Below are 25,409 nucleotides of genomic sequence, written 5' to 3' on the forward strand. Positions count from 1 at the left end.
CACACACACACACACACACACACACACACACACACACATACAGTTGACTCATCAAGACGCTCAAAGCTCCAACCAACAGACAACCTCCACTGCCTCGGTTTACAGTGTGAGCCAGAAAATGAATGGCAATGGCTGTTTGTGTGGCATACAAACCCCTCCCCAGAACCCACCAGAGACTATCACCCTCCTCAGCTCATTAAAAACCTCACCCAAATCAAAAGAGTAATTAACTTTCCACAGAATGCAGGCACGGAGCGAGATCGCTATCTCGCGCACCGTTTTGCTTTCAGTGGGATTTCATAGCCATGAGTTAAATCCTGATAATGGCAGGTCAAAAATTCAGCAGGACAGAGGTGATAAACTGCTGAAACACCCTGTGTGTGACTCATCCAGATGCTTAAACTTCGAGTAATTTGGTCATTTGGTCCCAATCCATGTTTGTCCTTCGCTTGCCTTTCATTCTGTGGAATCTGTTCACTTTTTCCTACTTACAGTTTTCTAAATGTAGAGTATCTTAGAGTTTTCTCATGCACCATAAAAGTGCTCCATATGACTCATGCCTATATTAAAGTCTTCTGAAGTCATGATAGCTTTGTGTGAGGAACAAAAGGGAGCTGAATTAATTATTCACTGAAAATCTTCCTCTCTGTCTCAAATCTCATTTGCACTTCCACATATACAAACTGGCAGATCTTTGGTTTGGCTTTGAGACACAACAACCAATAGCGTTTCGTATTCACGTCAAACTTGGTGCAACTTGCACTGCCGTTCAGAATGTTTGCAGTCAGTTCGATTTTTTTTTCTTCTTGAAAGAAATGTATTCTTTTTTTCAGCAAGGATGCAGTGTATTTATAATGTTATGATGTAATGTGTGTTCTTTTGAATGAATCAGTTCATCATAGTTTCTGCAAAAATATTAAGCAGCACAACTGTTTTCAACATTGATAATAAGAAGAAATGTTTCTTGAGCACCAAATCGGCATATTAGAATGATAAAGGATCACATGACACTGAAGACTGGAGTAATGATGCTGAAAATTCAGCTTTGCCATCACAGGAATAAATTACATTTTAAAATGTTAAAATAGAAAACCGTTTTTGATATTTTGATATTTTAATTTTAATAAAAAACAAATACCGTTTTTGCTGTATTTTTGGTCAAATAAATTCTGCCTTGATGAGCAAAAGAGACGTCTTTCAAAAACCTTTTTTAAAAAATCTTTCCGCCCCCCAAACTTTTTAATGATATTTGAATGCACTGGGACACAAATGAGATTTGATAACTGCAGGGTACTTTTGGTGAACTGACCCCTTAAGTACAGTTATTTAGCATGTACTTCTTTTGCACAGGCAAGCTTTGGTCTCGGAGCATCAAAGTAGCGTACAACATCCTCCACAAACTGGGCACCAAGCAGGAACCTATGGTCCGACCAGGAGACCGGGTGAGTGTGACAGAACTTCTTACCAGACCACCTCAGTAAAGCACCTCATTAGTGGAACGTTCAATACTATTAAACCTCTACATGCTGTCGATTACCACTGAGAAAACTTTTTGGTTAAGAAATGCATGCAGGTTTGGAACGGTGGACTATCTCTTTAATAACTCAAATAACATTTTTTTATGAAACAATTAATTAAAGCACTTGTATCAACAAAATGACACAAAACTCTGCGTGTTTCTGCATTGAAACCCTTCGGAATGCTTTGCCCCAGATACTTCCATGCAGTATGTGCAATTTTGTCTGTTTTTCATTCTAAGGGACAAGTCAAAATGATTGTCTGTGGTGATCGCCAGCATGCTGCAGATGCTGAACATAGAGCATAACTTGTTTTGAACCCAGAACATTTTTTTAATGACAGAGTGGCGTTTCCTGCCGCATGCCTCGGTTTTAAAGCATGTCCCTGTCAGATTAGCATACGCTTGTGTTTGAAGTCTGACACCTTTCCTCTCTTATCACTTCATGAGCAGGTGGCTCTTGTGTTCCCCAACAACGATCCCGCTGCCTTTATGGTCGCCTTTTATGGCTGCCTGCTGGCAGAGGTGGTGCCCGTACCCATCGAAGTGCCACTTACCCGAAAGGTGAGATTCTAAATATACCACCATGAATGACTGTCACGTTTTCAAGCCTTCACGTCTCGATTTTTGACACCATAACGCCTACCCACAATCCTTCTTCCCAGCATGGACTCACATTGTCGAGTGCCAACCTTGACAGTCTTTACAGTGCAAAATATTAATATTTATATATTATTCATGTTTAATGGTAAAGTGTTACAAAGGCCTTCTGGAAACTTGGCCTTGTAAATAATGTAGTGTCTCGTTCTCTGGTCTGCTGTCTATTTTTGAGATCCGTTATCTTTTCGGAATGTCAGGGTGAATGTATCCACGTGGACCCATTGAGGCTGAAGTATTGCCTCAGATACGTATGTTTGAATTTTAGTGGTCGAAGTAAAGGAGGAGAGCAGCTTTGGCAAGAGTCAGTCTGATCCCTCGTCTGTCCAAAAATTCCAGGAAAGGACCTGGAAACTGGCAGAACACTCTCTGGCTTCCTCTGCATGCATTGCACTTCGGAAACCAATAAACTTCTGTCCAGTGCAAAAGTAGCTATGTGTTTTTCTGCATTTTTGACTTATAGCACAGCATAAGTCTTACAGAAAAGTACTGTGCAAGAACTGTGGTGCAGTGATTGTGTCCAATGATACTTAGATGTAAATTCACATTTACGTTTATGTATTTGGCAGCCACTTTTAAATAGAGCCTCTTACCATGCATTCCCTGGGAATTTAACCCATGACTTTGGCATGGCTTGTGTCATGCTTTACTGTTTGAGCTAGAGGATCACCAATAAATGATACTTAATGATTACCATATTCACATGGTATTTGCATGGTATTTATAGGTACTTTGTAGAATATCATGACAGTACCATGCTACATGTGTAGAAAACATGGTAATATCATGGTAGTTTGATATATATATGGAGATGGAGTACCATGTACATACCATAGATCATACATTTCAGTTAAAGAACGTGATAATATCATGGTACTTTGAAATATACCATAGTACTAAATGGTATTTACATGATACTTCAAGGTACTTAAGATATTACCATAGTACCAGACTTAGTAGTACCATGGTACTTTAATATATATCTTGGTACTGAAAACATAATCCTGAAATCATACTCCAAATGCATCCAAAAAGCAATGGTAGTATTATGTTAACAAAAAAACTTGGTAGTGCTGTGGTACTTTTTTAAGGGTACTCTGGGTTTTACCATAGTTTTTTAACTTTAAGTACCATGGTATATTTCAAAGTACCATAGTGTTTGTATCTGATAACAAACCTGTACCATGGTATTGCCATAGTCACAATGCATTTTGTAAGGTCATGTCCAAAAACCATGGTGCATTCTTTTGCTAGGTATTTTTTGTATATTTTTGATATTTTACTATGTAAAAAAGGTGACATGGACATTTGTCAGGTGGAGGTGATTTTAAAACTCCTCCATCAAAAATAAAAGAGATATTCAAGCACACCGCAGTATTACAGGTAAACATAATTTCTGTGCTGTCTGTAATAAGTAGGCCGTCACCTCCCCTGCAGTGTATTTTGCTGCTGTACTGATGATGGATGTTAGCTGGTCTTAGCCTATTTCTGTGTGTGTGTGTGTACTAGGATGCAGGAAGTCAACAGATCGGCTTTCTCCTGGGCAGTTGTGGGGTTACTGTAGCTCTGACCAGTGACGCCTGCCACAAAGGCCTTCCAAAAGGACCCACTGGTGAAATACCACAGTTCAAAGGTCAGTCTGTTTATACACAACTTCATATAAGTGATGTGTAGTGTCACATAGACAGACTTGTGATTTTCAGAATAAAGCCTAGTCCATTTTACAACTTAAAATGGCTAAGAACCGCTCACTTAGACAGGAAGAGACCATCTGATTGACATGTAAACAACCAATCACAGTTTGTGTTGTTGTAACATCCCATTTAGCAGCCATTCAGATTAGAGTCTTTGTACACTAACGTTTAAAACTTTGGGATCGGGAAGTTAAAAAAAATTTTTTTTTTTAAAGAAATTAATACTTTTATTCAGCAAGGATACATTAAATTGATCAAAAAGACATTTATGATGTTACAAAAGATTTCTGTTTCAAATAAATACTTTTTAAACTTTCTATTCATCAAGGAATTGTTTCTTTCCACAAACATATTAAGCAGCACAACTGTTTTCAACATTGATAGTAATAAGAAATGTTTGTGGATTACCAAATCGGCAAATTGCGAATTATTTCTGAAGGATCACGTGGCACTGAGAGTAATGAAGCTAAAAATTCAGCTTTGCATCACAGGAATAAATTTCATTTTAAAATATTACTAAAATAGTGAGAGTCTGTGTGGGGCAGCGAGCGAAAATCAGGAGCATGATGGGCCGTATCATGCGTGTGATGTTATCTAAGCCAGACTGCTAGCAGTCAGCGTTTTTTGCCCTGTCTGGGCCACAGTAAGACGAGAGAGGGTATAAATAGAAAATGTAGAGGTAATGAGTCTGATATTGTTGTAATGATTAAGTAGTCCCGAGAGGATAGTCATTTAGCCCGAGACGGAGAAAAGACGGACTTACTCCCATCCCAAAGCACATAGCCATCATTTAGCCAGTCACCCTAATCACTCACTATCATTCTTTTGAATGATAATCACCACTAATAATGATAATGATAGTCATGGTTGACTCATCAAGCTGCATGAATATTAATAGAATGGTATGAATATTCATGTTTTCTCTCTGTTGGGTCCCACCCACTCATCAGGATGGCCGAAGCTGCTATGGTTCGTCACGGAATCCAAACACCTGTCCAAGCCGCCACGTGATTGGTTCCCTCATATAAAAGATGCAAATAACGACACCGCCTACATAGAGGTAAGCTAACCCATGGAATTATGACCGTTATGGAAATATCAGGTTATTCAAATCATTTTACTGGCTGTACATACAAAGATTCTCCCGAAATGGAAGCCATCAGTCTGGGTTTGTTTTTCCATATGCTGCACCCACCACCAGCCACTTTAATTGTTTTATGATATCTGATTGGTAGATATTCTATGTCTCGAGCCCCAGAAATCAATATTTCCTATCAGCATGCCGGGCACAGCTGCCTCCATTAGAGAGTCACTGGATAATGGATGATAAATGATTAATGTTTGTTTAATTGTGAATCGGGACTCGTGTAGGAGATGCTGGTTGATGGAGTGGGGCTGGTCTCATGTTATTGAACCAGTTTTGAGTGAGCTGTCTCAATGTTCCTCACCAGATCCCAGAAATCTGAGAGTCTGTGCAAAGTAGCCGGGTGTCAGATGTCCAGTGTTGGGCCAATGTTTGCTTTCCGTTCTACTGTATGCTTTTTCTGTACAGCATGAAGAACATGTCCAGAAGAAAATATATCACGCCTAAAAGCAAAAGAAAAAAATAAGAATTTATATTCTATGTATCTATGTAAAGAAAATAAAGCCCTTTTTAGGACCATTGGCATTGTTAACATTTATCTTCATGACATAATGCACATTTTCCTCTCAAATCTCATTCTCATTACTATAACGCTCATAAAAGCTCATTTTTAATTATGGAGTATGAAAAAAGTATTCTTATTAAAAGTAATAAGAAACATTATTCAATAAAGCACATTTTCCAACATATTACCATTATTGGAAAGCAAAAAAAGCTCATTTTTGTATTGGTAATATGAAAAAAATATATATTCATATTAAAAGTAAAAAAAAAAAAAAAGAAAATTTCCCCAATTATCAAAGCTATTTTTTGATTATTTATAATAATAAAAAAAAATATTATTAACAGTGAAAAAAAAATGCAAGTAGTAGTAGTTTTTGTTGTACTCCCGCTAATTTATGCTGATTTGAATAAAAACAAACATTTTACTACTGTAATTAAATAATGTATTAGAATAATGACAATCTAATGAGAATAAAGATCTCAAAAGTTAAATGTCTGGAAGCATTATGGTAATGAAAATTGTTGGTAAAATTTCAAACTATTTAATAATCCAAAAAATAAGCCTTATTTCTTTATGCAAAATATTATTTCTCATTTTTATTTTAAGGTTAAATATGACCTGGACATCGGCAGTCTTTTTGACATGCATCCTTACAGTAGTGTGTTAGCGGCCATGCAAAGCGTGTTTGTTAAGGGATTTGATGCGTTAATATTTGTGTTAATGATCAACATTTATGACTCTCTTGTGTTTATTGATTTCCAGTATAAGACCTGTAAAGATGGGAGTGTTTTGGGTGTGACGGTGACACGGATCGCACTTCTTACACACTGCCAGGCCCTAACGCAGTCTTGTGGATACACAGAGGGTGAGTCCAACACACACACACACACCACATTATACCTCTAGGTCAGTCCATTGTCCTTAAATCTCCCTTCTCAGACAATCATGTAGTAAATATGTCTTCTCTTTGTCTTTCAGCTGAAATCATAGTGAATGTATTGGATTTTAAAAAAGATGTGGGTTTGTGGCACGGCATTTTAACTGTAAGTCATGCTTCTAAAAAAAATTATGTGAACATAAGATCATATGTTTCACATTCAGGGTGTTAATATGTCACTTCCTATTTCCCCAGAGTGTCATGAACATGATGCATGTAATCAGCATCCCGTACTCGCTGATGAAGGTCAACCCTCTGTCCTGGATCCAGAAAGTGTGTCAATACAAAGGTCTGTCAGTCAGTGGGGTTTTTTCACCCCATTTACACTAAATCCAATTTTTTGGCACTAAAGCTATTTACACCAAGTCAGATAAGTTTAAACAGTACTAAAATATATAATATTGCCAAATAATTTTTTTCACACAAAAGTATGTAGTATTCTTGAGCAGTTTTTCTCACCACATGTTTACCTGTATCACTAAATGTCATGAAACTAAATCATAAACAAATAATATATAACAAAATATATTTAATAATATATAAAAATAAAAAAAATAGCAATAGCAAATAATACAATATTTTCTACTTTATGTGAAGAAATTCATGTGTATGCATTTTGTTTTGAAATAAACTTTAAATAAAAAAATTTTTGTGCCCAAAATTTGAACTTGATGTGAATAAACTTCGAGTCTTAGTCTTACTGTTCAGTTTTCATGAAACATAAACAGGACAAATTTCTGTATCATTTGTCAATCCTCATGGGACCCCTTACATCATGATAGCTTCATGAAAGATTTACTCAGAAATTTGTTCTGCTCATGTTTCATGAATTCGTCATATGTAAGTGACGGTGTCATTTGATACTGATTTTATATGTGTCCAATATGGCCGTTCTTATGATATTTATGGTTCTGTGTCTTTGTGTGTAGCTAAAGTAGCTTGTGTCAAGTCCAGGGATATGCACTGGGCTCTGGTCGCTCACCGAGATCAGAGAGACATCAACCTGAGCTCCCTGCGCATGCTGGTGGTGGCCGACGGATCCAACCCATGTGAGTTCAGCTAGTGTTTTAACTCTTCCTTTCCCTTCCATCTTCCCCTTTCATTTCACACCTAGGGCTGGACAATAATTCAATATCAATATGTATCGCGATATAATTTTTTTCAATAACGGTGATATGATTTTTAAACACATTTCCGATATTTCGATATACATCACCTGTGTTTCTTAAAATATTCCTCTGACAGGAAACAAGTAGGGGGTTAAGCAGCTAGTTACACACCCAGCAACCTGGCAAACAAGCTAAAAGCATCATTCATAAGTGTGTAATATAAATGTATACACTCAGATATGGCCTCTGGGATTATAACTTACAGAAGAGATGAGTCAGGATAGATGATGCCCAGAAGCCATTTCCTTACGTATACAGATACATAATACACAAATGGACACACTGAAGGACAAAACATTCCTTCTGCCGCCTATTTCATCCAAATGCCAATGTAAATGCCAGTAAGATACAGTGAATGTGTTTCTGATGGAATATTCAGGAAGCAAAACTGTTTTAAGGGGTCATATGAGGGGAAACAGGATTTCTCTTGGTCTTTTGAGATGAGGTGATGTGCTGTGTAGCTGAACATTTATAATGCAAGGATCTCTTTCTAGTCCAAGAACATTTGGGTGAATCTCAGAAAAACTCAATTTTCAACCCAAAAGGAAAATACTTTAGAAGAAGAAAAAATGAAACTTTGAGAAGAAAAAATTAAAAAAAATATATGTAGTTTGAAGAAAATATATAATATTTTATTTGTCAGTAGCTTACTGAAAAATCTCATTACTGCAATGCATAATAAATAATATAAAAAAATATAATATAATTTAAATCATTTAAATTAAAGCTTTTAGTAGTATTTGTTGAATTTAGCATTACTGTAATGGCAATGAAAATTTTTATTTCTTTAATTTATGTATTTATCACAATAATGATAGTTTTAAATAAAATAGTTTTTAATTTAATAAAATCAACATCACAATGCAGCACATTTAATTGTCATATAAATAGGCTTGATTTTCTTTATGATTTTATAATTTCCAATTTTTCTTTTGTTTTTATAGTGAAATATGACATTAGAGCATGAATACCCAGATTTATACTGTATATTCAAATATATTCTGTTATTTGGCATATCATGATGGACTAAAGTGTGAACAATCACAACAGAAGTCATTTACATATAGAAATCTTAAAGGTATAGTAGTAAAAACAGTCTATTTAATTCTAAGGCTGGTCATGAAAAACTCTTTGGTGCAAGAAAGCCTAAACTTGAAAAAACAAGTTTTTTTTTTAGTTAACTGTCGCTTTAAAGGCAGAGTAAGTGATTTTTCTAAAACACTTTAGAAAACTGATTCGGGCCGAATCGCAAAACAAACTTGTAGCCAATCAGCAATAAGGGGCGTGTCTATTCCCATTGTACCCTACAGTGTTAGAATGCGTCTAAAGGTGAGAACTGTTTTAAATGTCATATAAGACAGGCGTCACATTATAGCACGTCATGTTCTCTCTCTCATTCTCTGCAGGGTCCATCTCATCGTGTGACGCGTTCCTCAATGTCTTCCAGAGTAAAGGTCTGCGACCAGAGGTCATCTGTCCGTGTGCCAGCTCAGCTGAAGCCCTTACCGTGGCCATCAGGAGGTGGGAGGAGTGCTGACACATTGACCATTCACTCACCCTGAAACTTCAGCTCATATTCATAAACTCTCACTTTTCCATTCAGAACTTGTAGATCTTACGTCCCTCTTTAATGAGTTTCATAATCCCCCCCCAAAAATGGGAAAAATGACAGAAATATGGACACAAACCATTTTTCTGTTGGTCAGACAGACAGATTGAAGTTGATGGTTCATCGAGAGAGCTTTACCGAAGTCTGTGTATGTCTTCGATGCAATTTTCCAACCATTTACAAGAAAATAATGTTTTTTTAGGCTGCCTCCATAATTACAGCCCTGAATAGTCCTGCCATCTTTGCTTTGTGACCGAATCAAACTTGTGACAGAATACAGAGCATATGGTTTTCATTCCACAGGATTAACTCCATCTCTGGACGTTTTTTTACAGGCTTTCTCTCTCTCACAACAAATTTGAGGATGAGAACAGCTTGTATGAATTTGAACAAAAGGTGAAATGAATTGAAAGCTAATAAAAGAGCCTGGTGTCACAGATGAAAACATCACTGTCTAGTGAAGTCAGAGGGGAAAAGTTTATTCAGAGGTGACTGACGATACGTAATTCCGCTGTTTCTGTCATCAAAGAAGTGGCGTCATCGTCATTTGTGGATTTACCACGCAAACTAAACGTAACCTCATTTTTCACCCTTCGCACACATTTGCTTTGGCCTATGTGGTTCACAGAATATTTCTCGCTCTGGTAATAATTTCCTTCCTCATTAGTTCTTCAGCTATAGATGGTCCAACATTTTTTGCACTTCTGCTCTGTTCCAAAACTTAATGAGCTGCCTACTTAGACAGCATTTTAAAACAGTCAAACAATTTGACAAATTTGTCAAACAGTATGTACACACCCGACACAAAGGCTGCTAGAAAAAAAACATTATTCCTCCTTTTAAGATACTTAATTTTTAGCAAAAAATTTTTTACATTGTGCAATCACCCAGTATGCTGTGCAGGAATGGTCAGCTATAAATATACTTTTATTATATACTGCTAAATATAAAAAATAAAATGGTCAGTCAAATACTTTTGGAACCAACTGTGAGTTTCACATCAGTTTCTTGTAATCTTCCTTAAAAGGCAGCTCCCTATGCAGTGTGCAGACAGCAAGGCAGCAAACTAGTTTTGGAACGGAGCTATTATTTCCAGCATACTTCATCGGCACACTCTGTTTTATGTATTTTGCTCAAATGAAGCCTGCTGTACCTTGCCAGACATCTCTGTTAGCTCAAACGGGTGTCTTTTAGAGGACATTATTTGTGGGTGGGGCTTAGTGCTGTCCATCAGAACTAGTTGAACCAATCAACATCTTCTTCATCAGAAATAGTTGGACCAATCAACTTCTTATTCAGGTTTACATAGCATTAGAGTCACTGTGAAATAATTAAATATATTGCTCTAATCTGGCATTTTATTTCACATTTTAGGCCTACGGATGACAGTAACCAGCCACCGGGTCGAGGAGTGCTGTCTATGCAGGGTCTGAGCCACGGTGTCATCAGAGTGGACTCAGAGGAGCGTCTCTCCGTACTCACCGTACAGGATGTGGGCACCGTGATGCCAGGAGGTGCACATATGTACATGCATGAATGGTTCTGAGAAAGTCTAAAATGTGGCTTTGTACATAATCTTGTACATTTAGTGTTAAAGCCATCAAAGGAGAGCATTGTGTAATGTGTACGCCTCTCTCTGCGTGCTGTATTTATTGCTTCATAAAGTGCATAATGTGTTTATTGATGTTGTGTATGTGCAGCTCTGATGTGTGTGGTCAAACCAGAGGGAGTTCCTCAGCTGTGCCGAACAGATGAGATCGGAGAGCTGTGTGTGTGTTCCATCGCCACGGGAATGTCATATTATGGGCTCTCGGGCATGACAAAAAACACCTTTGAGGTTTGTGTCCTATCAGAGCAAGATCGATTTGGCTGTAGTTAGGCGGATTCTCCTACCCAGAATCCCCAGACCTCTGCTCGAACAGATGCTAAAGTCTTTTCCTTGGCTTGTTTGTTAAATTGCTCTGAAATAATAAAATAGCATTTTCTCAAGGCTAGTTCACACAGAGTCTGATATCTGAAGCCTGTTTTCTCCTAAGGTAAAAAAAGTAAAACAGTTGATTGTGAGATTACGTTTAAGAAATTAATAAAAAATTAAATCACAAATGTGAGATATAAAGTCATACTATGAGATATGAAGTCCCAATTGTAAGATAGCAAGTTGCATTTGTGGGATAAAATTTCACAATTATGAGAAACAGTTGCAATTGTTTATTTCAATGAGAAATAAAATCGCAATTTTGAGATATTAAGTTGTAATTGCGACTTGTGTGATATGAAGTTGCAATTTTGTGATAAAACATCGCAATCGTGAGATATAAAGTTGCATTTCTTGCAATTATAAGAAACAAAGTTGAAGTTGTGAGAGATTAAATTGCAATTGTCGCAGTTGTCAGATATGAATTTGCAGTTGTGAGATAAAAAGTCGCAATTGTGAGACTTTCCTCACAAAGGTGGAAATAGACTGCCATAAATATGACTAAATGACACAAAAGTATTCACCCTCCAAAACTATTTAGCTGTCAAAAAATGTTCAGACATTAATTGTTTGGTAGCCAAATAATTACAATTTTTCACAAGCCTCTGAATAAAATAATGCCAAATCATCTAGGCCAGTGGCGTACAGCAAATCTTGGGTATTTTTAGGTAACTTTTCTAGATTTCTGTCATTAACGAAGTGTAAATCTGTTGAGCTACAATACTTTAATTCTAAAAGTTTAATCTAAATTTAAAATTTACATTTTCAACCAATCAGTGAACATTTCACCGTAATGTTCAATGGGTGAGAAGTAACTCCATAGCCAAGATTCTAGAGGGAATTTCCACATTTTTATACAGTTTTACATTTACAAATGGATAGTTTTATCTAAAAGTTTGGCTTTTGTTTTGCTGTCAGGTTTTCCCCATGAGCAGTTCTGGGGCTCCTATCAGCGAGTACCCCTTCACTCGGACAGGGCTGCTGGGCTTCATAGGCCCGGGTGGGCTGGCATTTGTCTCTGGAAAGATGGATGGGCTGATGGTGGTGAGCGGACGGAGACACAACGCTGACGATATCGTCGCAACAGCGCTGGCAGTGGAGCCCATGAAGTTTGTGTACAGGGGCAGGTGAGAACACAACAAAAACAACCAAACAAACAGAGCGTATTCTTCTTCGTCATCAAAGAATGGGTGATATATATAGCACATGAGCTTGTTTGCTGTGGACATGCAGAGTGCAAATTAAATGGATTCAACACCTGCTGAGGCGGCAGGAGTGACAGCGTGTGCCCTCTGTGTTGTGGTGGAGTTGTTCTGTTTTAGTTGCTTCTGTGAAATTACCTCGGGTTTTGTTTATCAGCTTTCTTAGACCTTTACATACTAGTTTCCAAGGCAACATTTTGCCTTTTTTGTTTAGTTTAAATTGAAGTACTAAAATAACTCAAACTAAATAAATTATAACTTCAAAAAATATTATATAGACATAAAATTTTTTCAGGGTCTAAATGTCCATTATGTATCTCTATCTTCAGGATAGCGGTATTTTCCGTGACTGTCCTGCATGACGAGAGAATTGTGGTTGTAGCCGAGCAGCGGCCGGACTCCACAGAGGAGGACAGCTTCCAGTGGATGAGCCGTGTGCTGCAGGTATTTGTCCTTTTTATAACCACCCTTGCTGATCGATTCGGGCAGTGGCGACTCGCTCTTCCCATCCAGTCTGATGGGAGTCACCTTAATCACTGCATAACCCCAGTCACCATCCAAACTGAATTACAGATCATGCTACTGCTGACCTGCGTACTTTCTGTCAGCACTTTACAAGTCTTTACCGGCATGCAAAAATAACAAGACGCACTCAGGCGCACAGGCTGGCCTTCATTTCCACACACCCAGACAGTTCCATTCCACTCTTTTGTTGTAGGTCATTAATCTTGCAAATATGGTATTTTTTCCTTCCACTTCCTGAATTCCAGTTTGGTAATTTGGTTCTCCCTGAGGCATCGGTAAAGGTCAGCGGCTGCATCAGATCTCAGTTGGCAGCCTCTTCTCAGCTCCTTACGAACTCTATTTTTAAACCTCACCTGACAATCCAATACGTCTCTTTCTGCAGGCGATAGACAGCATCCACAACGTCGGGGTGTTTTGTTTGGCTTTGGTGCCCGCTAACACCCTTCCCAAGACTCCTCTGGGAGGGATCCACCTGTCGGAGACCAAGCAGCTGTTTTTGGAAGGCTCCCTACATCCCTGTAACGTCCTAATGTGCCCTCACACCTGCGTCACCAACCTGCCCAAACCCAGACAGAAACAGCCAGGTCTGTCTGCAGCAAGGTCACCTCAGATGTCGTACAAAATTAGAACCGTCAGAAATGCTGTGTTTGTGGTGTTGTCTGTTTGTTTGTTTGTTTGTGATGGTCTTCCTGTGCTCGCTCCTGCAGAGATTGGACCCGCCTCTGTGATGGTGGGAAACCTGGTCTCGGGGAAGAGAATCGCTCAGGCCAGCGGCAGAGATCTGGGCCAGATCGAAGACAATGATCAGGCAAGAAAGGTGTGTGTGTGTGTGGTAACATGGGGCCTCGATTTTCATCCATCATTCATTTTTCCTTCCCTCTCATTCATTCATTCCTTACCTCCAGCAAACGGAGTCCCATCCAGCCAAGAATAGACACAAAAATAAGCACATATTTGTGTTTAAAGCCAGTGTTTCAGTACATTTGAATAACTGGTTCTGAGAGATATAATCTGCCTTGGGGTGTTTTATAATAGCTCTCAGAGGAGATGTAGCACCCGGGTCCAAAACTGAGAAAAAGTGCCAGTGAATGAGAGTATTTACAAGTTAAGAAATTATATTTTATATTTTGCATTTTTTTAAATAAATATATAGTTATAGTTTAAACACTGTACACACATAAATACATCATATTTCTTTTAAATACTTTTTATAAAGAGACTGGAATTTTCTTTTTTCTTGCTTTTTTTTTATAGTTGTTGTTTTCCGTTAGTCATTTTTTTCAGCATAAAATATGAGATGATTCATTCTCCTGCACCTGTCATAAAAACGTGTAGCCAGATTGGGATTTTCTTCCCTGTGTTTTCATTTTGGTGGCTTAATGTTAGGAATGTTCCACATATATTGCCACATGGATAACTTTAGGCCTCTTAATTAAACCTCTGATAGTACATTTTCCAAGTTACTTGACGATGGGTGAGTCACAACAGATGGTTTTCCTTTAGTTGTTGGTGTGGATTTGAACACATCAGCGAGAGTCAGATAATCAATCTTACAGTTCGACTTAAATATGTTGCAGTCCCTTATAAAAGTTACCGGCCAACTTATTGCACACATTTGGCACCCGCCGAGTGTTCATTTTGGACACTGTGTGGCACGCAGTAATTGTCCCAACTGGATTTGTGGTAGAGGAACTGACCCCTGACAGCTTGTCAGACCTCTTGCTCTCAGCCAGGATCATTTCATACCCGACCCCTACAGAGAGCATTCTGGGAAACTGTTAAAACATTGTCACCGAACCAGAACTTGACAATTTTGTGCTTCTAAAACGTTCCTTTTTTGCTGCTTACAATTTTTTACGGAAAATGTAAAGCACTCCATTAGAATAATGATTGCACGCTGGGCTCTGTTTGGGAGGCCTGGTTGGGTTGTTTTTTGTGCTGTTTGTGTTGAGTTGATGTCTTTGGTTTTGCTGTGCTGTCAGTCAACCACCTCAACGCAAATACAATCCATTACGCTGCCCTCAGGCTGAAAGATGGCAGCCATTATTCCGTCAGCATGTCTGCTGTGCACAAAACCGTAACCTTAACACACACACAGCTGTCGGCATCACACACAAACCATATATGCTCACACACATTCGAACAAACGTGCACAGACCCTAAAATGCACACACACACACACAGTGCCGCAACAGTTGTTAACTGCTGCCTCTTGCATGCCTTCCTCATCCTCTCTCTTTCTCTCATTCCTTCACACCCTTCCAGCCCTGCATGGGTATGCGCTGTCTGACACCAACAAATGTTACCTCCGCCATCTGCGCCGCTCAGAGAAACAGCTGTACATGACTATTTTCCATTTTTACACCCCCAAGCTTGTGGTGTTGTTTTTTTTTCCGTTGCTTCCATCCATTCATGCCTATGAAAATCAGGCCCGTTGAGTGAATGGAAATGGTTTTATTTCATTCTTTTAAGAGCAGGAATGCGATCCGATGTGAGAATAACTCTAGGAGATGAGGTAACACATGACTGCATTCACTTCCAACCTTCAGAGAACACCAGCGCCACTTGCTAATGACTTTAACAGGTCTTACTAATTGCAAAGAAAAGCATCCTGTGTTTAACAGTTACTCTTTAAATGTCATGTTACCTTTTTTAATATTGCATTTGGTAAAACAATATATTAAATCAGGCTTGTTTAACACCCACTTACTCATATGCAAACAATTAAAACAAACCGTGTATTAACATTTTCTGATTCAACTTCTGAATAATGATATGGCTCTTTGGGAATATTATATAATCCCCATTAAATACTTAAATATCTTGGATTTTGTAATAATCGTCTCGGACTTCCTTTTTCCATTCATAGTTCCTCTTCCTGTCTGAGGTGTTGCAGTGGAGAGCCCAGACCACCCCAGATCACGTGCTCTTCACCCTCCTCAGCTCAAGGGTATGATGTGTATTTTATATTATATATTTTCTTTTAAATATATTCTTTATAGATATAGATAGATAGATAGATAGATAGATAGGTGTATATATATAGATAGATATAAATGTATATATACACATACACTACTGTTCAAAAGAAAGGTAAACTGTAAGTTTGTTTTTTTTAAGAAAACTGCTCACCAAATATGTATTTATTTGAAGTGAAAACAGTAATATTGTGAAATATTATTACAATTTAAAATAACTACTTTCTATTGTAATACATTTTAATATGTAATTTATTTCTGTGATGCAAAGCTGAATTTTCAGCATCATTACTCCAGTCTTCAGTGTCACATGATCCTTCAAAAATCATTCTAATATGCTGATTTGGTGCTCAAGAAAAATTTCTTATTATTGAATGCAGTTGCGCTTAAGATTTTTGTGGAAACAAAAACATTTTTTTTTCAGGATTCTTTGATAAATAAGTTCAAAATAACAGCATATGTATACACAGATAACATTTTTAAATATATTTTAAATAGTATTAATACATAATTTTAAAATTCATTTATGAAATATATTCTACAATATAAAATATATCTATTTAATAAAAAAATATATATATTGAATTTTTTAAGTATATATTAGATTTTTTTTATTATTATTATTAAAGAAAACTACTTATAATTAAAGAATACCACTAGCATTCTGGGTTAAGAAAGTGTAAGCTAAACATTAACCTTGTTTTCAAGTGTGGTCCTGTGCTTGGCAAAAGTCTACAAAAAATGTCTTTGTTTCTGCACCGTTTCCCCCCTCTAGGGAGCAGGAATTGGTTTCATAAATGATGTTACCCTGGTTTTTCTAGGGATACGTTTTTTAAATATGTGGCCATTTATCATCGCAGGCTATTTTGAACACCACATGCCCTCCATAGAAAAGTTGTGATAACTAATTCTGAACTGAGAACTGTGAGGAAACTGACACATTTGTGTATGTGTGTGAACGTAGGGAGCAGTCCTGAGCTCACTGACCTGTCTTCAGTTGCATAAGCGGGCGGAGAAGATAGCAACCATGTTGATGGAGCGAGGCCACCTGCAGGATGGTGATCATGTTGCGCTGGTGTACCCGCCTGGTACGACACCATCAGCTACAAATCTACAACTTTAAATCTGTGATAAGTCCAACTATATTCATACTATTATACTCATTTAAACCAGGGGTCTAAAATTATGTGGCATCAGGTGAACAGTTGAACAGTTTAGTGCAGTAAAGATGTCCCTAAGATTATATTCAGATAGGACCACCAGACACATCACAATCTGACTTGGATATAATGGTCAGAAATGATTTAAAGGGATAGTTCACCCAAAAATTTAAATTCTGTCATTTACACTCACCCTTAAGTTGTTCCAAACCTGTATGAGTGTCTTTCTTCTGTTTAACACAAAAGAAGATATTTTGAAGAATGTTGGTAACAGTTGACGGTAGCCATTGACTTCCATAGTATTTTTTTCCATACTATGGAAGTCAATGAGTACTGTCAACTGTTCAACTATCCCTTTAAATACACTTGATACATGAGAGACCCATTGAAATGATCTTAGTTGATAATTTGAGACCACTAAATTAGGATAAAATGTTAAAATCTACTCATATATCTATATGCGTTTTTAATTTACAGGTATCGATTTGATTGCTGCCTTTTACGGATGCCTGTATGCCGGCTGTGTACCAATTACAGTGCGACCACCACACCCGCAGAACATCGCCACCACCCTGCCCACTGTGAAAATGATTGTAGAAGTGGGTGTTGTCCTCAAATCCTTCCCTATATAGTTTATGATATGTTAAAGGGGTCGTATGATGTTGCTAAAAAGAACATTATTTTGTGTCCGCTGATGTATGAATTTGTGTTCAGGTGAGCCGATCGGCCTGTGTGATGACCTCACAGGTCATTTCCAAGCTCCTGAAGTCAAAGGAGGCGTCTGCCGCAGTGGACGTCAGGACGTGGCCTCCTGTTCTGGACACAGGTGAGAGTGGGTCAAAGGTCAGGTGGCTTCTTAAAAATGTCTAAATGAACATTCATGTAATATCTAACATGTTTTCCAGATGATCTGCCAAAGAAGAAGCCCCCTCAGCTCTACAAACCCTCCAATCCAGACACACTGGCTTACTTGGATTTCAGCGTCTCCACTACTGGGATGCTTGCAGGAGTAAAGGTGAATATTAATCATCCCCTGTTGTGTGTAATAAGAAACTCCTGCTCTTTATTTCCCCAACACAAAAAACAGGAAGAAAACATTTGGAAACTCATCTCACAGGCATAAAACCCTCTCAGTTAGCCGCTGGTGAGATCAGGTGTCATATGCACAGAGGAACTTTTCTTCTTTTATTGTTTAGAGATGAAAACCAGGTTTTGAGCAGGCAGCCGCTATTATGTCATAGGAGCCACGAGTGTTTGCAGAGACCACCCAGTATTATGTAGTTCTTCTGTTCTTTTGACCAGGAACTGATCTGTTCAGTGCCTCAGAAGTCCTGTTCAACCCCATACACTTATATTTGCTATATTTCCACATAGCAGCCCACAAAATAACTCATTAGTCCTCAGAGTCTTATTATGAATAAAATAAAGCACAATTGTTTGACATTTAGTTATTAAATGCATTTTTATTGTTTATATGTTTTTATATTTATTATACATTATACATCATTGCCTTGGCAATAAGCTGAAATATAAAACAAATATTTTATTCAGTTAACATTTTATTCAGTCTAAGTAACAAAAATGTTTTTTTATGGTTTTAGTTAACTGTATTAATTATATATGTATTTTAATTTGTTATATTTTTTATGTCTTCTCAGATGTCCCACACAGCCACCAGTGCCTTTTGCCGCTCTATAAAGCTCCAGTGTGAGTTGTATCCTTCTCGTGAGGTGGCCATCTGCCTGGATCCGTACTGTGGCCTCGGCTTTGTCCTCTGGTGCCTCTGCAGGTGAGAGACGCCGCCTGACGCAATCACAATCATTCTAATAGAGCAGGTTAAAGGCCTGGTCACACCAAGTCTGAATTTACAGCATGGAAAAACATGTTCAACAAAATTTTTACATGAAACAGTGGATCTTTATGAACTCGTTCACGCTGTGTCTGCAATATTGTTGATTTGTCTTTTTTTTAAGGAATGTTCAGAGTTCAATAGAAGTTTAGCTCTATTTCCTAAGAAAATTATTTCCATCCCTCAGTTTGTAAAAACAAGCAATAATTGTATTTACAGTTAGAATGGAAGTCTGTGGGGCAAGCCATTGCACGAAATAAATGTTAAAATATACATAATTTTGAATTTAAATAAACTAATTATTTTTAGAATTATATATTTTTGGAGAACCTTTACTTAAGTGCTTTACAGAAAAACAAATATAGTATAATATAAACAGTAAAAACAAATTCAGAGAATAAAATAGAACTAAAAAAATAAGAAAATAAAACATGGGATATTGTATCTAATTCGAGTTTCCACTTATTCCGTTTTTTTTTCTTCTATTTTAATATTCCTTTGTTAAATATCTTTCAACCTGTAAGCTGTCAACCTATACTTTGAGCATAAGACTTATTCATGTATACTTTATATACATGAAGTTTTAATCACTTACTAATCTTGGCTGTCTAAAGTTATATGCAGTTGTTACCTCTTGTAACTTAAATAAAACAGATTTTTGCCCAGAAGAATGAATAGTGCTTTCTCAAAACTAAAAGTAATTTTTTTTCTTTTAAACTTAATTATGAGTCAGTTACTGTAATGATGAGTGTAATAGAAACTGAGGAACAGTTCAAAATGTGGTAAACAACAGCATGCCACAGATGCTGTTATTTTGAACCTGGACTATTTCTTTTTTTTTTTTTTGTTCAGATATGTTAACAATTCAGTCACAAAGTTACAATTCATCTTTGGAGTATTTTATATTTCCCTGTTATTTAGTCGCATCAGTGAAACACTGATGGCTGAAACGCTCTGCAGGCAAGCGAGCCGCACAAGTATTGAACCAGTTTCTCAATAGACTGCTGCCTTGAAAAATCTTGGTTTTGTGCTGCGTTCACACAAGTGTGTGTTTTTATGCTGTGCTGTGTCTCCTCTAGCGTAAAAGCGTGTGCTCAGCTCCTGTCTCGCTTGACTGATGTGTTGTTCTCCCAGTGTGTCTTATTTGTCAGGGTGGGTAGGTTCCTCTGCTCTTGTGTTGAGTGGTGCTAACGTTGTTTTTTTCTTCTGTCTCTTCCCACTGGGTAAAGTGTGTATTCAGGGCATCAGTCCATCTTGATTCCCCCGTCCGAGCTGGAGGTGAATCCCGCTCTGTGGCTGATGGCTGTCAGTCAGTTTCGGGTCAGAGACACGTTCTGTTCGTACTCCGTCATGGAGCTTTGCACCAAGGGCTTGGGCCTGCAGACAGAATCTCTCAAGGTACCAGATTCTCTCTAAAGTGTCAATCATTGGCTTCCTTTCCTTCTTGAGGAAGCTCTGAAGCCATTTTTCATTAGATTTCATGTTATATTTGCAGCAGTGTCAGAAGGTGATTGTTGGTGGTCTTGCGTGTGTGAGTGTTCTGTGTTCTGTGTTCAGGAGGTGTGACTGTGTGTAATTAACGTCTGTTCTGAGTTAGTGAAGGAAAGGCGTCCGTGCCTCCTGGCGAGTCTGTCTTGTAAAATCTTGTTTTATTTACTCTGATTTAGTCAATGAGATTGCCATAGTTACTAACTGCAGTCTGGAGCCGAGTACAGTTTATTAACATCACAACAATCAATGAGGAGGAAAAATGAGAGACATTTTTTGGTATAATGAGGTAGAACTGTGAAAATGTTTTCTTTTACCCAGCCTTTGTCTTTCCAACTCCTTCAGCTCTTCTTTAAATGAAGCTTAAAGAAAAACATTATAATAAATATATAATGTATAAACTGACCCTATTTACTTTTAGTGCATGCTATTCTAAAGAAAAATATTATTATATTATATAATAATATTATAATCCCAATAATCGAACTGAACAAGCACTTTCTCTCTGCTGCCACATGAGCATTTCCTTTTAATTATTGATACACTGTGTTGTTTTAATCATTTATTTATTTTTAATTATTTATTTTATGAGTATGGGTGTGTGTATGAAAGTATTCAGGTACTGCACAGCAGAATTTTCGTTGCACTTTTGTACAATGACAATAATAAACTTAAACTTATATTATATTATATTTCTGACTTATGGTTATGATTATAATTATATTCATATTATGTAATGTATTATAATAATAACAGCCTTGATGACATCAGCTGATAAGAAAGAATCATTAATAAATAATTATTAAATGTACAATTAGAATATTTTAATATGAAAACATATTTGAAATTATTTAAATATATTAATATTTACATTTAAATGTTATATTTAAAATGATATATTACATATTAATTATAATAATAAACAATTAATTAAAATATAATATATTTATAAATAATATATAAATTATAATTTTAAATAAATTATTCTTATTAGCTGGTATCAACAACTCTGCATGGGCTGGGAAAATAAAATCAACCAGTAATATCATAGTAGCATAATATCCGCAATCCAGTCCAGTCCTGATGTGTACATTCAATCCATATTCTACATTGTTATATTTTTTATATTGATATATTGTTTATTTATATTTGGCATTTTTGGTATGATTATGATTTTGAATATAATTATATTAATATAATCTATTATAGTAATAAAATGCCTTGGTGACATCAGCTGGTGGGAATGAATCGTTAAAAATTATTACATTTAAAAATAAAATACATTAATATTAAATATATTTAAAATGTAATTTATATTTAATTAATTAATATATATTATTATTACTATTCATATATATTATGACTAAATAAATAAATAAATAAATATATATATATATATTAGGGTTGGGCGATGTCAACCAAATTGGCATCAGACGATGTCTGGGGGGTCCTTTTTCCAACTCAGTGATTAAGGTTTTTTTTTTCTGACATGTTTGGGGGTGATTCTTTTCTATACCCACTGTGTATGTATGTGTATATATATAATTTTTTTTTCTTTCTTGCTTTCTTTTTTTAATGGCACTAGTTGTTTTAGTTACACAATTTCAAGTTTGATGACTCATTTGCTCTCTTTCTGTCTTTCTCTGTCCTGTCCCTAAGTCCCGTGGACTTGACCTGTCCCGCGTAAGGACGTGTGTGGTTGTAGCTGAGGAAAGGCCCAGGATAGCCCTCACCCAGTCCTTCTCCAAGCTCTTTAAAGACCTGGGCCTGCACCCACGAGCCGTCAGCACTTCCTTCGGATGTAGAGTGAACCTGGCCATCTGCCTGCAGGTTAGTTATGTTTGAGTGCCGTGTCAGCAGTTAATCTGGTGCTGACCAGAAAACACGAGGCTGAGATTGGGCCGTAATTCCAATCCCAGCCTTGTTTTAGCAAGCCGACTGCAGCCGGGATTAGTGTTCAGACTTTGCCGAGAGTATTTCACTGTGCCTTTAGTTTGCGTTCCGAGTGAGAGTAGCGCAGCATTATTGGATATCCTGAGGTTGTAGAGGTAAAATTAGGTCACCACTGAAGTAAACATATATGTAGAACACGTCAAAAATAGTACTTGTCAACTGATATGGGGTTTTCCAAAGCTGCTGCTGAGTAGAGTGGCCAGTTGATGATATAAGGCTGGTATATTATTCATATATACATACAGTATTGCTGTTTTTACTGTATTTTTGATCAAATAAATGCAGCCTTGGTGAGCAAAAGAGACTTCATTAAAAACATTAAAGAAAAAACTTACTAGCCCAAACCTTTGAACGGTAGTGTATAAAATATAATAAATTAAACTATAATTAGCATTTCATGCCCTTTTATTTATTAATTTGCCAAGTATCTATGCATTAAGTGGGATAATGTACAGTCAGATGGCCATTTTCACAAAATAAACCTTCCTATGGTAACACAAAACTCTGATGTGCACTCTGGGAGAGTTTGTTTTGGAATAAGAGCAGTTATAACTTCCACCCACCTGCGTTCATGAAGAATTTTTGTTACCAGGCAAAAAGCAGCACACCACTCAGTCATACTACAGATGTTTCTATGGTTACATACTAGAGATACAGTATGAATTATTTTACACCTAGGAGTCTAATGACCATTAAATCATAAAATAGTCTAAACAACCTCACAGACAAAAATGAGAAGCTTTGCGTTCAACTAAAGTCGAAATGAACGAAATCTTACAATATTATTATATAATATATAATTATAAAATATTATATAATCTAATACAATAATAACAGCTTTGGTGACATCAGCTGCTAAGAAAAATAATGGGAAATTATTATATTTAAAAAATAAAATGTGTACATGTATAACTTTGTGAATATTATATTTACTTATAAGGAAAAATAATACTGACCAATAATATCTTCAGATCTTCACTTCTTATTTTGACAGTCTGCATGTTGTTTTTTTGTTCTTTTGTCCCACATGCTTCTCATTTCCTTCTTTTGTATTTCATATTTATTCCTTTTCTTTGTCACATCCATAAATCTTCACCCCGTATTCCTCTTTTCCTCACTCTCTCCCTGTCTCTCATCTGCTCACTGGCTGTTGTAGCCCCACAGGCTCGGGAAGCTTGCGGATCAGGTAGGGAAGTCCAAACGCTCCCCGCTCGATCTGGCACTGGGTGTGGAATGGGGTCCGACTTTAGCTTTTTTTTTTTACCCCTCGGCTGCTGGGCTCTTGATCCTTGCGGTGTGTGGCTTTTGCTAATGTAGTGGAAGTGAATGGCCGGATCCGTCCCAATCAGTGTGACTAATTTATCAGACTAATTACTGACCTAATGGGCTGCTTTCCTGGGCTCAGTTTTGAACAGGAAAGATGCCCTCGGTTTGATCTTATCTCAGAGCGGTGAGATCCAACCCTCCTCGAGTGAGATTGCCGCTCACCTGGACTTACCTGGGTTAAGAGTTGCACGTTATTGTGCATCTGCAGTCATTAGTAGGGTTCCTGTAGCGTAAAGCTCTATAAATCACGGCCATTAGGTGGAATCGTGCTTCCCCTCCCTCGTCCGCCACATTGTTTTGCCGTGACATCACAAACACAAGGGGCTTTGTTCGGAACACGAGTGCCTACACATGAAATATCACAGACTCCAGCACTGTGTGAGTCAGTGATCTGAAATGCGTCTCTAAGGACCGTGTCTTGTCGACAGAGCCGATTGTTGTGCTTCAGACACAGAGAGACCTCTACTGGCCTGGTTTTGTTTGGGAATTACATATAAAAGTGCTGTAGGGATGACTTGTTTTTGTAGGCCAAAACCTGGAAACAATCATTTTTAGCACTTCCAATTCCATCGTCCCAAAGTCAATGGGTTTTTGAGTAGGTTTTTGGTTAAAGGCCTGAAATTAGGTCACACAAACCCAAATTTTATTCTGCGACAAGAAACCCCTTTTTAAAACCTTTTACTTGAAAAAAGCAATTGCTAACAAGTGGCTAAATGGAACTACCAAGGTTGTCTGGGACATTAAACATCTTCACACCAAACAAGTGCTTTAGCAAATAGGTGAAATTTGCACTCTTTCAAACTATTCTAATTCAACATTTACGAAAATATTTAAATAAAGACTGAAAGACTGAACAAGACATGTAAGAATCAAACGTTTGTTGGTGACAGAGCTTATTTTCGGCAATAATCCAAAATCCAATGGAAAAATCCTACTGGGTTCTTGTCAAGGGAACCAGGGTGATGCTAACTTCTGTGTTGGTCTATCAAAATACATCATCTCTGCAGTACTCTATTCTAGATATTGTTTAGTTCAGATGGAGTCGGGGCGTCTGAGTGCCTCATCATGAACAGTCATTGCAAATTCAGTAATGATCAGTCATGAAAAATAATTGCATTCATTTGTAGCTTGTACTCAAAGGCAGCAGTTGTTTGTATTTCATTATTATTATTATTATTTCAGCCATTATCATTTCTCAGTTGTATTGTTCCATAAAGGCCATTTCACATGACTCATGTCGTCGGTCCTCAAATGCAGCAAACTCTAAGGAGCAATGCGCAGTTCAAATGCTGTAACGTGACATGCTCAGACTCAGACAGTCGGTCTTGTCTTGTTTGCTGCTGACCTTGCAAAGCGTCACCAATGATTACTGGACCGTTCACCTGACATAAGGAAAATCCAAATGGAAGAGAGACTGATCCTGTATACCAAGCTGTACGATATATCGTCAAAGCAGTATTAAGACATTCTTAAAGTGATTTATGACCAAAAAAGACACGCATGTAATTGGTTTTGTTTGTTTAATAATTATTAATACATTTAAATATTAATATGAATACTAATTTGTTTAAAAGAAAAAAGCACTAAACACAAAAAAATCTCTTTTTTTGAACATTGATTAACACATTTTGTGGAAAAAGAAATAAAATCGTATGAGGTGGCAAGGGGGGCATTTTACCCCAAACTCAGCACAGAAGTCCCCCAGTATTGATACAAATACTT

General features: G+C 37.2%; 1 protein-coding gene across 1 annotated transcript in view; it reads left to right on the forward strand.

Moving 5' to 3' along the window:
• dip2ca (disco-interacting protein 2 homolog Ca) overlaps positions 1–25,409 on the forward strand; it is a 146,738-nt gene that overhangs the window by 114,261 nt on the left and 7,068 nt on the right. Inside the window, 23 exon segments of the mRNA XM_016540291.1 lie at positions 1,351–1,442; positions 1,970–2,080; positions 3,683–3,806; positions 4,818–4,927; positions 6,279–6,381; positions 6,495–6,559; positions 6,649–6,742; positions 7,383–7,502; positions 9,029–9,143; positions 10,606–10,745; positions 10,932–11,068; positions 12,125–12,333; positions 12,738–12,852; positions 13,316–13,517; positions 13,641–13,750; positions 15,803–15,883; positions 16,876–16,999; positions 17,549–17,670; positions 17,786–17,897; positions 17,977–18,086; positions 18,730–18,860; positions 20,150–20,318; positions 22,068–22,238. Coding sequence (XP_016395777.1) covers positions 1,351–1,442; positions 1,970–2,080; positions 3,683–3,806; positions 4,818–4,927; positions 6,279–6,381; positions 6,495–6,559; positions 6,649–6,742; positions 7,383–7,502; positions 9,029–9,143; positions 10,606–10,745; positions 10,932–11,068; positions 12,125–12,333; positions 12,738–12,852; positions 13,316–13,517; positions 13,641–13,750; positions 15,803–15,883; positions 16,876–16,999; positions 17,549–17,670; positions 17,786–17,897; positions 17,977–18,086; positions 18,730–18,860; positions 20,150–20,318; positions 22,068–22,238 — 2,867 coding nt within the window.

This window comes from Sinocyclocheilus rhinocerous, unplaced genomic scaffold, assembly GCF_001515625.1.
Source record: "Sinocyclocheilus rhinocerous isolate Xijiao unplaced genomic scaffold, SAMN03320098_v1.1 scaffold278, whole genome shotgun sequence".
Lineage (NCBI taxonomy): Eukaryota > Metazoa > Chordata > Actinopteri > Cypriniformes > Cyprinidae > Sinocyclocheilus > Sinocyclocheilus rhinocerous.